This window comes from Penaeus japonicus, unplaced genomic scaffold (assembly GCF_977035675.1).
Source record: "Penaeus japonicus unplaced genomic scaffold, GWHDUDI00000001_assembly GWHDUDI00000036, whole genome shotgun sequence".
Lineage (NCBI taxonomy): Eukaryota > Metazoa > Arthropoda > Malacostraca > Decapoda > Penaeidae > Penaeus > Penaeus japonicus.
Genome location: NW_028234438.1, coordinates 23480027 through 23493893, shown reverse-complemented (window position 1 = coordinate 23493893; position 13867 = coordinate 23480027). Strand labels below are relative to the sequence as shown.

The 13867-nt window shown below is 40.5% G+C and overlaps 1 protein-coding gene across 1 annotated transcript; it reads left to right on the top strand.

Moving 5' to 3' along the window:
* The first annotated feature begins 2473 nt into the window (after positions 1–2473).
* Positions 2474–3974, top strand: LOC147467448 (chelonianin-like). Its single transcript, XM_086531731.1, has 4 exons — positions 2474–2615; positions 2806–2920; positions 3166–3236; positions 3814–3974. The coding sequence occupies exons 1-4, from the start codon at positions 2613–2615 to the stop codon at positions 3913–3915; spliced, it is 291 nt and encodes a 96-aa protein (XP_086387857.1). The 5' UTR covers positions 2474–2612; the 3' UTR covers positions 3916–3974.
* The last annotated feature ends 9893 nt before the right edge of the window (positions 3975–13867 follow it).

Genomic DNA, 13867 nt, shown 5'->3' with positions numbered 1-13867 from the left:
AACCTTCAACTTCTTTAAAAAAACGTGAGAAAATAAAAGCATAAGCCAGTTTTCAAAGTTATTATTAAATCATAGCCATATAAAACAAAATAAACCTCCATAAAAGCAATCTCAATAAAAACATAGATAAAAAATACCTGTAAAAATGCTCGGTCTCCAAAAGTGCGAAAAAAAAGCCAAGAATAAAAATCCGTTAAAAAAATTGTCGGCTTTCTGAAGGAAGGACCGACCGTAACACACTGAGCCAGGGTACTGTGCAACTGCCCTAAGGTTCAGTTCAGTTCAGTTCAGAGAGATTTGCGAAGGCTTTCCTTCGCCCGGGCTATATGCACGAGGCGGCCCGGCCTCTGCCAGCTATAAGTGCTGACTCATCTGATCATCATAACTGAATGCTTACCGTGGCGGTTGGATTGCCTGAAGGCGCTCCAGTTGCCATGGGGAAAGCAATAGGCATAGCCGCCTTACCAACCCGGCGGCTGTCGTCTCAGGGCCCTGCCTGAGGAAGCGAGTGTGCTCGCATTCCATCAGATAGTGCTCCAAGTTGGCGTCCGGCGCGCCACAATGGCTGCAGCGTCGCTCATCATGCCCAATGGTGGGTATGATTTGCCACGCACAAGGGTAGCCTAATCTCAGTCTGTGAAGACTGACTTCGGCTCGCCTTGGTATTCTGTTAGAGAGTATCAGCGACTCATAGCCTGTGGCGTCTGAGTACCAGCTGGCCGAGGGGAGGTTCTCGCTTCCTCTCTGTGGCGCTGCAGGGCACCGACCTGCCCTGCAGCCATCAACTTACGCCTTAGCAGTTCTCGGCTAGGATGCACCACAAGATTACTCAAGGGTTTTTTCCTGCCTTCCTCCGCTAGCCTGTCAGCTACATCGTTCCCTTTAATACCAACATGGCTTGGAATCCAGTTGATGATAATGCGTCTACCCTGATCCAGGATTCTCTGAGCAATAGTGAGAATCGTGGTCAGAAGGTAAACGTTATCAAGGGGCGTGCTTTGCTGCAGGCTGTCAATGGCGGCCCTAGAGTCTGTATGTATGACAACATGCCCGTCCGTCTGGGCTGCATGGGCTAGGGCTCCCATAATAGCGACAGCCTCTGCTTGGAGCGAGGAGGCATTGTCGGACACCCGCATAGCTTGTGCTACGTCCCTTGCTGCAAAGCAAGTGTGGGAAATGGGGTCTACAGAACCATCCGTGAAGTAGGTTTTACTACCTGGTGGAGTGATTTCTGCAATGTTCCTCTCCGCCTCAGCCTTCAAAAGAGACGGAGAGTACTGAGTCTTTCTCCTTGACAAGTTCATGACAGAATACTCTATCAAGGATCTTGCCCACGGCGGGGCTGTGGCATAGTCAGGGTGGGGGAGGTCCATGCCCTTGACCAACAGAGTCTCCTTGAGCTCAAAGCGTATCAACACCCTGGCTGTATGAGACAGCCAGGAGTTGTTGGCAAAGAGTTCATGGTTCTGTACGAGCCGACGCTGCACTTTTTGTCTTAGCTGCGAGTCCGACGGGGACTGTAAGACTTTGGCAAGAAACTGAGCCGCCATCTGATCGATCCGGGTGTCCAGAGGGAAAACTGCCCTAAGGTCGTTGACCCGACCTTTTATACCAACAAGGTCGTGCGCCAACCTTGTTTCGTCGAGTCTGCGCAGCAAGACTCGTTTTACTAGCAATTTTCGTCTGCTCTTGAGGACGTTAAGGGTTTTCTTTTCGTTTCTTTACATTGTACTTCTTTGATAGATTTAAAAATGGGAGGTTTAACATAAAATTACATAATATATCTTATAGAAATAAAAGGAACTTAACATATATACATGATTTTAAATGTAAAAGCAATAAAAATTACGTGGGCTAGCCAACAAGACTTTGGCGCCAACAACCCAAACGGAATTTTCCGTCGCCAGTATCCAAAATAAAAGTCCGTTTTCAGACACTGGTGATCTTGACAACTCCAAGCCTATATGGGTATGGAAAAGGTCATCCTCCTCCTCAGCCAGTAAAACAGCATCTCGTCCAGGGCGTCTGGATCCTCTGTCAGCGCCTCCTGCAGGAAGTTCCTCTGCATCTTCGCCTTCGTCTCTGACAGGATCCTGATGTCCTGGCGCCATGAATAACTCGGGAATCTGGGTAGGAGCCCGACACAGAGGCGAGATCGGCCGAAGGGAGCTGAAGCGTCAGCTCACTACATATAGACATCCTGCGAAGCCGAGATAAAGCGGCGAATCAGGCGAGGTTGGAGTGCCTTCGGTACACATAGTAATATATTACGAGGTCGTCTGCCACTATGTCTAAGAGAAAGATTTTTGACCAATGTGTCCTCCCCGTCATGACATATGGATCAGAAACATGGACTACGACCAAGGCACTCGAGAGAAAATTAGTAAGTGCTCAAAGAGGAATGGAAAGGCATATGCTAGGAGTTAGCTTATGAGATAGGATAAAGTTATTTTTCTCACTTCCGGTTTGCAACCGCACGGCTCTCCCTGCAGTAAATCCGCACTGGCAACCCCATGCACCTGCGACGAATATAAAAAGGCGGATCTTCGCAACGGCAGCAACACCGCCCACGCCTCCGTCAGCTAGCTCGTCACACGCCCGTCGCCGTTGCAATGGTTAGTTGCTCTTCAACACTACGGCGTATTCGCTTCACTCTCACAGAACTCTCTAGACACGCTGATTATGCCTAGGGTGATTCTGACACTTCGAAGGATTGAAACTCCGTATCTTTAATGAAATCTGGGAAGAGATAGATAGATAAGGAGATATTAATTTCATTTTGGGTGATTATGAATATCTTTACAGATTAACCTTCGTCTCGCCGTGATGATGGCCGTGTGCCTTGCTCTTTGCACTTCGCATAGACTAAGTTGCAAGTATTACTGTCCTGGCCCCTACGCTGACCAGTATGCCTGCTGTGGTGAGTGGACGTGTCATCTCGATGGCATAAAATGGCTGGTCAGAGATGCCTGTTTTTTATCTTTTTATCACTCTCTCATTTCATTTTTTCGTGGTTTGAGTTGGGTTGCTGTGAATGTTGTCTCGCATACCCTCATTGGTTGAGTCAATCATCCTACTTCATTCTACGACCAGATCTCTGTTTATACTGTTGCAAATTGCAAATACGTTTAGCTTTGTATCTTTGTTATATCTTTTATCAACAAGACCCGTCGCCGCGCCCTGGGAGCTGCCCTTCCCCGCCCCGTTGCACAGACTTCTTCGACGGAAATGTTCCTGTGAGTGACAACTGCGGGTAGTTTATCTACTTGTCTGTCCTTCTGAATGTCTATGTGGATAGATAGATATGGATAAATGTAGATGTAGATGGGTATAGGTCTATAGAGAGATAGATATTCATATAGATATAGATTGGTAGATGAATGGATAATGAGATACACACACACACACACACACACACACACACACACACACACACACACACACACACACACACACACACACACACACACACACACACACACACACACACACACACACACACACACACACACATATATATATATATATATATATATATATATATATATATATATATATATATATATATATATATATATATGTAAATATAGATATAAATATAATCATAGATGTTGATCTATAGACATATTTAGATAGACAAATATAGATATATGAATAGACAGATAGATCGATATGTATGTGTGTATGTATTCCTCTCCTAGTTGACGATCTAAACCATCTGGCAAAAGTAAGAAAGGTCTGACGAATAAGACCCCCCCCACTCCCCTCCCCCCACCCAAGCCCCACTCCCTCACCCCCTCCGCTCTCTTACAGACGTGTTACATCGACAGCGACTGTTCACGCGGCGAGAAATGTTGCGAGGACGCTTGCAATGCCGGGAAGATCTGCATCTCCGTCTACGGGCTGGGACATTAGTCTGTTGAAGCGTTGGCTGGTGTGGGCTTTTGTCAGCAATAAACTGCATTAGAATTTGATGGTGTGTTTTCTTTTCATGGAAGGTGTATTTGGATATGAACTTCTATAGTGTATAATATATATATATATATATATATATATATATATATATATATATATATATATATATATATATATATATATATATATATATATATATCGATATATATATATATAGCTATATCTATAGCTATATATGTATGTATATATATATATATATATATATATCAGGGGCTGGCAAGCCCCTCGCGGCAGAAAAAGCGGGCTCCCGAGATGCGTACGGCCGAGATGCGCACGGCCGACTCGAGGGCGGGTTACTTTACGTGACCGAGCACCCGAAATGCCCGAGGACGAGTTTTTGTAACTTCGCTTGCCAGCCCCCAACTACATGTTTTTCTGAACTCGCCAAATTTCGAGTAAAAATTAACCGCACTTCCCGACGTCAGAATTACTTGAAACTTGGCAATCCGTACAAAATTTCAGATCGATTGGATAAAAAATGTCTGAATTATTACAACTTGAAATCGCCGAAAATGAGGGTGTTCTTGTTAAACAGGGTTACGATTATATATATACAGAGATAGATACATAGATACATACAGGTAGAGGATGTAAGGGTTGGCTTTTACACAGCCATCAAGCCGAGCAATTCTTAGTTTAGGTAGCGTGTAAGAATTGAATGAAATATTAAATTGACAGAAAAATACACATTTATTAAATTAAACACAATATAGAAACAATAACATAAAAAAACGAGCATCAGAAATAAAAAAAGAAACAACAAAAGACAGATACTTATGATATGGTAGGTGTGAACAGGTCACGAGCTCTCAGCCAACTGCTTGAGAAGCTCAGCAATTACTCAGAAGTAAATTTAGCGCGGGAAGGTAGAAGTCCTGGCCGATGGTCTTCTAAGATGAAGGGTTGTTTGTTGGTTGTTAGCTCCTTTAAGGCGAAGACGAAAATATGGTTGAAAATCCCGTGGAAAAATACGTATGCCTCACTACATCCCTCCCGATCCCGGAAAAGGAGAGGGTGACTTGGGAACCCTCGACTGACTATCGGCTCAAGGCGAAAGCCGACACCCTTCCACCGAAATGAGGCTGGAATCTGGTGCGAAATCCTTTGGGCGTCACATTCAGCGGGTCATAGGGTTGCAGGTACTCAGGTTCCGAGGTCCATTATCAGCACGCGAGCTTGCATCTTGGCAATGTACAACAGAAAGCAGGAACAGATCAGGGCAGAGATAAGGCAGGATTCTAGGCCGTGGGACTCCACAAGGTGGTCGGATGCTGGAACAGGGCTGCAAGAAGTCATGACATTCAATCCACTAGGATGACAGCAGCAAACAGCATCAGATCCACTTGGTTTCATTGACCAGAACAACCCATCAGGACAGCGGCAGGAACAAACCATGCAGATAGCTGTTGGAGAGTTGGTATGAGCTTTCATGTGGAAAATGAAATAAAAGGGACCTGTTCTATGTAAGCACTGTAATGTTGATCCATTTTATTAGAGATGCTCTAACATTATACAAATGATATATCCAATCACCGAAAGAATACTTATTACAATGTAACATTAAACTTAAAGACAAATTACTCTGTGAATCTTCTCACAAAGGATAACATCATGACACTTAACGGATCATCAGGAGTGTGTTCTGCAAGAACACCATCTGGACTCACTATCTCCAGTTCATCTTGTGCCTCGTAGGGCAGCATATCATTACGATGAAGTCGATAAACACTATTCTTTACCAGGTCTTTCACTAGATAAGTCACAGGTCCAGTGCGCTTTGTGATCCTTAAGGGACCTGTCCAGCGTGCCGTCAGACCAGTGGCTTTCTGAGGAGGACTTTTTCGTAAAATTAGATTACCAACATCCAAATCAGTAGCAGGTATAGACTTCCTTGCAACGTAATCTTTGTTATATTCTCTACATTGTTTACTTGCAAGTACAGCTGCATCACGTGCCTGAATTAACTTTGCAAATCTTTCATTAGCAGGTTTATTTACAGTTAATTTGTTTGTTAATCCAATTGGATAATGTATAGACTGTCCAAGCATCAAATATAAGGGTTGGTTATTTACCGACCTGTTGACTGAAGAGTTGATAGCAAACCTAACATGAGGTATCATCGTGTCCCACCGACGAGGATTCTTCTCAGTCAGTGCATATAAAGTATCTTTAACTACTCTGTTAGTCCTTTCACATAACCCATTACTCTCTGGATGATAAGGGGTTGTAAAGTTTATCTTAGTTTCCAGCAGCTTACAAACAGCTCTGAGAAGAGAATTAGAAAATTCAGTGCCATTATCACATATGAAAGCTTGTGGTGGACCAAAAATTGTAATGAAATCATTAATCAAAGCATTCGTGACAGTTACGGCTTGTTTATCTTTGAGAGGTACAAGCTGAGTAAAACGTGATAACTGATCTACAATCACTAAGACATACTTGAAATCATTATCCGACTTTGGCAATTCAACGAGATCCATGCTGACTCGCTCGAGGATGCTTAATGCGAGTGGAGCATCTGCTAATGGCGCTCGATGCCTTTGTTGAGCTTTACGCTTTTTACAGGTCAGACACTTACTTACATAATTCCTAGTATAACTAAGTGCACAAGGAAAATAATACAATTCCTGGAGTTTTCTGTATGTACGATAGGTTCCAGGATGACCAGCAATCTTACTATTATGAGCAATGTCCAGGGCATGTAATCTGCATTTCAAAGGAATACATAATTGACTTACCAAACCAGAAGCCTTATCTTTGATGTGATAAAGAACTCCATCTATCAAGTCAAACTCGTCCAATCTTGTAGGTAATTTGCGCTTAGGGAATGATCGACCTTCAAGAAAATCTATGATTTCTTTGTAAAGAGAGTCTTCAACCTGCAATGCACGAAATGCTTTAGGATCTAAGGTGGTTAAATCTACAGATGTTATTGGATTAATCTGCCTTGATAAGAGATCTTGTACATGATTACTTGCTCCTTCTTTATAGAAGACTTTACAATCATAACTCATTATTTCATGACTCCAGCGGGTCATTCTAGCAGATTTAGTTGGACGTTTAAAAATATAGACTAATGGCTTATGATCCGTATAGACATGAAATTTACGGCCATATACATATGGATGAAATGCTTTAATAGCTTCAACAACAGCTAAAGCCTCCAACTCGGTCGCTGAATAACGAATCTCTGCACCTCTAAGTTTGCGACTGTAATAAGAAACTGGGTGAGGTTGTCCATCATGCTTTTGGATTAAACAAGCACCAATGGCTCGTTGACTTGCATCTGTATGGATTTCAAACAGCAAGTCAAAATTAGGACGTTTCAAAAGAGGAGCAGTAACTAAAGCTTCCTTTAAACTAACTAAAGCCCTTTCATGTTCTGGCTTCCATACAAACTTGGCATTCTTCTTCGTTAAATCAGAAAGTGGAGCAGTTATTTTAGAGTGATCTTTGATATGCCTGCGAAAATATCCAGCAGCACCCATAATCCTTCTCACCTGCTGTGAGTTGGTGGGTGTAGGAAGGTCACATATGGCCTTCACTTTACCAGGGTCAGGTTGTACACCTGCAGCAGAAATGAGGAATCCTAAGAACTTAAGTTCCGGGCAAGCAATCTCACATTTTGCCATGTTTAATTTAAAACCTGCACGAGACAAAAGAGTAAGGGTTTCATCCAGATGATCAAGATGTTCTGAAAAGTTTTTACTATAGATAATGATATCATCTAGATAACAAAGTGTATGACGTCCTAAAACTGGACTCAAGACCAGGTTAGCTAGCCTTTGATAAGTGCTTGGAGCAGACTTTAAACCAAATGGCATTCTAATCCATTGAAACACGTTCTGTCCATCCGAAAATGCCGTTTTAGGGCGATCTGCCTCATTAACCTCTATAGTCCAGTATGCTGCTCTAGAGTCTAGAGTAGAAAAGAAATGTGCTTCGCCGAGACTGTCAATAGTTTCTTCTATCCTGGGAAGTGGATATGTATCTCCTATGGTAACATTATTCAACTGCCTGTAGTCAACACAGAAACGATGAGACCCATCCTTTTTTACTACTAGAACCACATTGCTAAGCCATGGACTCATTGATGGTTCAATTACTCCTGCTCTAAGCATGGACTGACACTCAGACTTAATAAAGTCTTTGGCGGACTGTGGAAGACGCCACTGTTTAGAACAAATAGGCGCTGCATCACCTGTAGGTATGCAATGCACAATACCCTTGGCTTTACCAATAGTCATTTTATCACCATCAAATAAACCCTTGTGCTTCTGCAGAATAGGCAAGACATTACTCCTTTGCTCCTTTGTTAAATGTTCTAAATCTGGAAGATTTGCTTGGGTTACTTCCTCAGAATTACATGAAGAGGCACTACCTATCATTGCTATTTTACTTGGGTCAGAGTTAGAAACTTCTTCCACTTTTGCTAGTAGCTTACCATTTTTAAGCTTAATTCTGCGAGGTAAAGTATTAACTGTCCATATATAAACTTTCCTATTCTGTACACTCGCAACTGAATGAGGAATCAATAGATCATGCAAGTGACCCTCTATGTATACATCCCCATCAGGAATACCACGATTTACTGAACATGAAATAAACTTAGCACTCATTGGAGGAATACTAGTACTTCTGAGAACTCTAGCACACATAACTGGTTGTTGAAAAAGAGGTGCTATATCAAGATCACTATCCTTTTGTGTTGCCTTGCAAAAGGACACTTTAGAAATTCCTGTATGATCTGTATAGGTTACAGGTACTCTAACTGAATCAAGAGAAAGATAAGTCTGTCCTGGCTGATGTGAATGAACCAAACTGAATTCAAATCTACGCAGTACATCTATGCCAATTAATAAGGAACCCGGAAAATCACAACTTTCATCAACTACGACTAATCTGTGCGTCAGGCTAAGTCCTGGGGCAAAAGAAATCTCAAAATCCCTTTCTTCCAAAACATCAAGAAAGTCACCAGAAGCACTAATAAGTGACCTGGCTCCTTTGGAACGTGAAATAACGCTTAGAGACTTCAATGCCGAGACCTTCAACAAGGATGCAGAAGATCCAGTGTCGATGAATGCAGGCAATTCCCGACCATTAATATAAACTTTTATCAAAGGTCGACCCACTAAATTCTTATCAGACACTAAGCATAAATCCATCTCCCTTTTGCATTTAGCCAACAGATTACAGGGAGTTTTAACACTGCTGGCCTTTCTGAAAGGGCACAGCATTCTGAACATACGTATATTGTTCCTTTTTATGCGGCTGCTGTACTCCAGGACATCGAGATCTTAGATGACCTGGCTGTAAACATCGCCAACAAACATTAGACAGAGGCTTACCTCTGCAATCTTTAGTGAGGTGTCCTTTGGAGCGGTGAAAAGCGCAGTACGCCTCATTGTTAGCAGTTACTGGACTCAAATTGACAGACGACACACCTGAGAATAGTCTCCTTTCCCTCAAATAAAATGCATTATTCTGACAGTGCCAGATACGTTCTGTATTCGTGACGAGTTGTGTCAAAGGACCATCTTCACCTGAAACAACCAAGACTCGTAATCGTTCTGGTAAACCTTGAAGAAAAAGTCTTTTCACAGTTAGTGTTACATCCCCAATTTCATTAGGAAAATCCCTTGCACCCGAAAGAACTGCTGCTTCAAGTTCAATATGAAAATCTTTAGGCGACTGTCCCTGTTTAAGTCTAATAGCTTCTATCCTTCTAAAGAAATCCCCCGAACTTCTTACACTACCAAATTTGTCCCTTAAAGCCTTTCTAAATTCATTCCAAGTAGTAAATTGTGCAAACTGACCACTATTAACAATAGTTTCTGCATGACCTTGACAATGAATTTTTGCAACTTTAATCCTGGTTTCATCATGTCCTTCTGGAATGACAATTTCAATCTTACGAATCCATTGTTCAAATTCATTCTGTCGTTTCATAGGATCATTGAGTGAACATTTTGCTTCAAATATTGGTATTTGTTGCTTGGCAATTTTAAAACTTACTGGCATCCCGTTACTATCAGTATTATACTCATTAATACCGGAAGTTAGACTAGATCTTGGTGCTGCAAGAGGGGTTGGTTTCACAGAGGAAGGATTAGAACACGGGGATTGTGGAAACTGGGTACGAGGTGTTGGTATAGGTTTAAGGTTAACTGGGGTGTCTGGTTCAAAGACTGGTTTAGATAAGGGTGTAAGTATAGGTCTATCATCATAGACCTTAGCATTTGCACGTGCTGCACTATCATTGCAAGAAACTGGCACGGACAATTGTTCATTACTAGAGGTCTGAACATTCATACCCTGTAGCAAAACCACTAGTTGGCTACTAAGTGTTGCATACATGCTTTCAATCTTATCTAGTTTAGATGAGAGAACAAGATTATCCTTGATAATTTTATTTTGTTGACTTAGTACACTCGCGAGTACTGTAGAAGGAATATTTCCTTGAGGCTGATTTACATTTCCTTCGTTATCATCGGGAGGAGTTAATGGACCAACAGCATGAGCTGGTGCTTTAGATTTTGGTCTAACTGAAGGATCTCTTAATCCACGAGGAAGAGCATAAGCTTGCTCATGGTCTGCTATTAAATTTGGACTTGGGGAAGTCAGATCAGAAAAATTACGTTCAATTGACATTTTGAGTTACACAATTCTAAGGAGTCTTCAATAATGAACAAAATACCTAATACTTTGCCTAACACGTCTGTGCTTTTCTAAAAGAAAATCAAGCCAAAAATGAATACTGGTAATTAGTGGTAATTAATCGAGATTAATATAAATGTTACAGAAAATAAATCTTTACTCACCAGTGTTCAGTGTTGGTATGGTTTCTCTTACTCAGAGCGACAAATTGTTACAATCTTCGCTGTATGTCACGAGCACAAAGAACAGGCAAAAACTGCAAGCATCAGCATCAACAAAAATAGGACAGGCTGAAAAGCGATCGGTCATTAGAATAGATAAAATGTATAAACTCGTGAGGACAGCGGTTTAGCGTACACTGAGAATTTGAAAAGATCAGTCCTATGTACATTTACCGGGCTGAGTAAAGCTCATTTCCTGGCCAGACATCCATTCCGAAATATAATCACGTATACAATCAATTATTCCCTGGGCTTAAACGCCGATACAACTAAGGACGTCTGTAGCGACTGATGAATATGAATACAATTAAATTACCCACAATATGACGTACAAAAAAGCGAAGATCAAGAAATCAAGTTCACGTACTTATAATACACAAAAAATTGTTTATGCACTTTATATGACGTTACTAACATACTTATGTTAAAAAAATGAATCATCAACAGACTAAGATAACAGTAAGCAAATCTTAATTTCTTAAATCCGTTTCCTAACATGTGAAAAGCACAGAAAAAAAAGAATATCCAAGATAAATATTAATAAACGCTAAGGCTGGTTTCGGTTATACACAATATTTGCAAAATAAAATTGTACATAAATATCCCGAGCTGCCTACCAAATGTAAGGGTTGGCTTTTACACAGCCATCAAGCCGAGCAATTCTTAGTTTAGGTAGCGTGTAAGAATTGAATGAAATATTAAATTGACAGAAAAATACACATTTATTAAATTAAACACAATATAGAAACAATAACATAAAAAAACGAGCATCAGAAATAAAAAAAGAAACAACAAAAGACAGATACTTATGATATGGTAGGTGTGAACAGGTCACGAGCTCTCAGCCAACTGCTTGAGAAGCTCAGCAATTACTCAGAAGTAAATTTAGCGCGGGAAGGTAGAAGTCCTGGCCGATGGTCTTCTAAGACGAAGGGTTGTTTGTTGGTTGTTAGCTCCTTTAAGGCGAAGACGAAAATATGGTTGAAAAATTAAAAGAAAACCAACATAAAAAAATTGTAGCGGGGTTTTTAAGACTTCCTTGCAACGAATCTTTTTTATTTTTCCTACATTTTTTAAATTTGCAAAGGTAAAAGCTTCATAGGGTGCCTAAATTTTTAATTTTTGGGAAAAATTCTTTCTTTAAAGCAGGTTTATTTTCAGTTAAATTTGGTTTTTTTAACCCAAGGGGATAATGTATAAAACTGTCCAAGATCAAATATAAGGTTGGGTTAAATTTTACCGCCCTTTGTTGATAAAAGGGGGTTGATAGCAAACCTAACAGGGAGGGTTTTCTCGTGTCCCAAGGGAACGAGGATTCTTTTCAGCGGGTGCATAAAAAAATTTTTCTTTAAAACAAATCTTTAGTCCTTTCACATAGCCCTTTACTCTTTGGATGATAAGGGGTTTTTTAAAAAGGTTTATTTTAAAAGTTTTCCCAGCAACTTACAACAGCTTTTGAGAAGGAGAATTTAAAGAAAATTCAGTGCCATTATCACTTTATAAAAGGGGTTTGGGGGGTGGACCAAAAATTTTTAATGAAATCATTAATAAAAGGGAAATTAACGGACAGTTACGGTTGGGTTTATCTTTGAAAAAAGGTAAAAAGCTGAGAAAAAACGTGAAAAACCTAAAATCTCCCAATAACTAAAGGACTTTATTTTAAAATCATTATCCGACTTTGGAATTAAAACGGGGAATCCAATGCTGACTCGCTCGAGGAAATGGTTAAAAGGGCGAGGGGGGACCCTCTCTAATGGCGCTCGATGCCCCTTTGGTTGATTTTTAAGGGTTTTTTTTTTACAGGTCGGGGACATTTTAAATTTTAAACAAAATTTTCCTAGTAAAAACAAAGGGGTGCAAAGGGAAAATAATAAAATTTCCCTGGGGGAGTTTTCTTTTTAATGTAACCGGAATAGGTTTCCCAGGGAGGGCCAGCAAATCTTAAACAAAATTATGGGGGGAAAAAAGGGGTCCAGGGGGCCATTTTAATTTTTTGCATTTAAAAAGGAATATTTTAAATTAAACTTCCAAAAACCAAAAGGCCTTATTTTTGGGGTTTTGGTGATAAAAAAAAACTCCAAATCTATCAAGGTTCAAAATTTGCCCCAAATTTTAAAAGGGAAAAATTTGCGTTTTAAGGGAAAAAATGATCTTTTTTTTAAAGGAAAATCTAGGGAATTTCTTTGTAAAAGAAAAAAGGTCTTAAACCCGGGCAATGCAAAAAAAGCTTTAGGATCTAAGGGGGTTTAAATTTCTACAAAAGGGTTATTGGATTTAAACCCGGGCCTTTGTTAAGAGACCCCTTGTAATGATTTCTTGCTCCTTCTTTTTTAGAAAAAAACTTTACAATTTCATAACTCCATTTTTTCAGGGAACCCCAAAGCGGGTCATTTAGAAAGTTTTATTTTGGACGTTTAAAAAATAAAAGACTAAGGGCTTAGGGATCCGTATAGACATGAAATTTACGGCAATATAAAATATGGATAAAAATGCTTTAATAGCTTCAACAACGGGCCAAAAAAGCCCCCCAAAATCGGTGGGGTTTGGAATAACAAATTTTCTGCACCTCAAATTTTCCCAAACTGGAAAATAAGAAACGTGGGGTTTGGGGGGTTTCCATCAGTTTTGGGGAAAAAAATTAAACAACCCAACCAATGGGCTCGTTGACTTGATCTTTTAGGGGTTTTTCAAACGAAAATTTCCAAATTGGGAACGTTTCAAAAGAGGACCCAAGTAACTAAAGCTTCCTTTTAAAAACAAAACTAAAGCCCTTTCGGGTTCGGGGGGCTTCCATACAAAATTGGATTTTTCTTCTTCCGTTTTTTTAAAACAGAAATTTGGGGGGGCAGTTTTTTTAAAGGGGTGATCTTTTAAATATGCCTGCGAAAATACCCCAAGCGGGCCCCCATAACCCTTCTCTTTTTGCTGTGAGTTGGTGGGTTTTTAAGGAAAAGGTCACATAGGGCCCCTTTTTAAAACTTTTCCCCGGGGGTTCAGGTTTTTTTAACACCTGC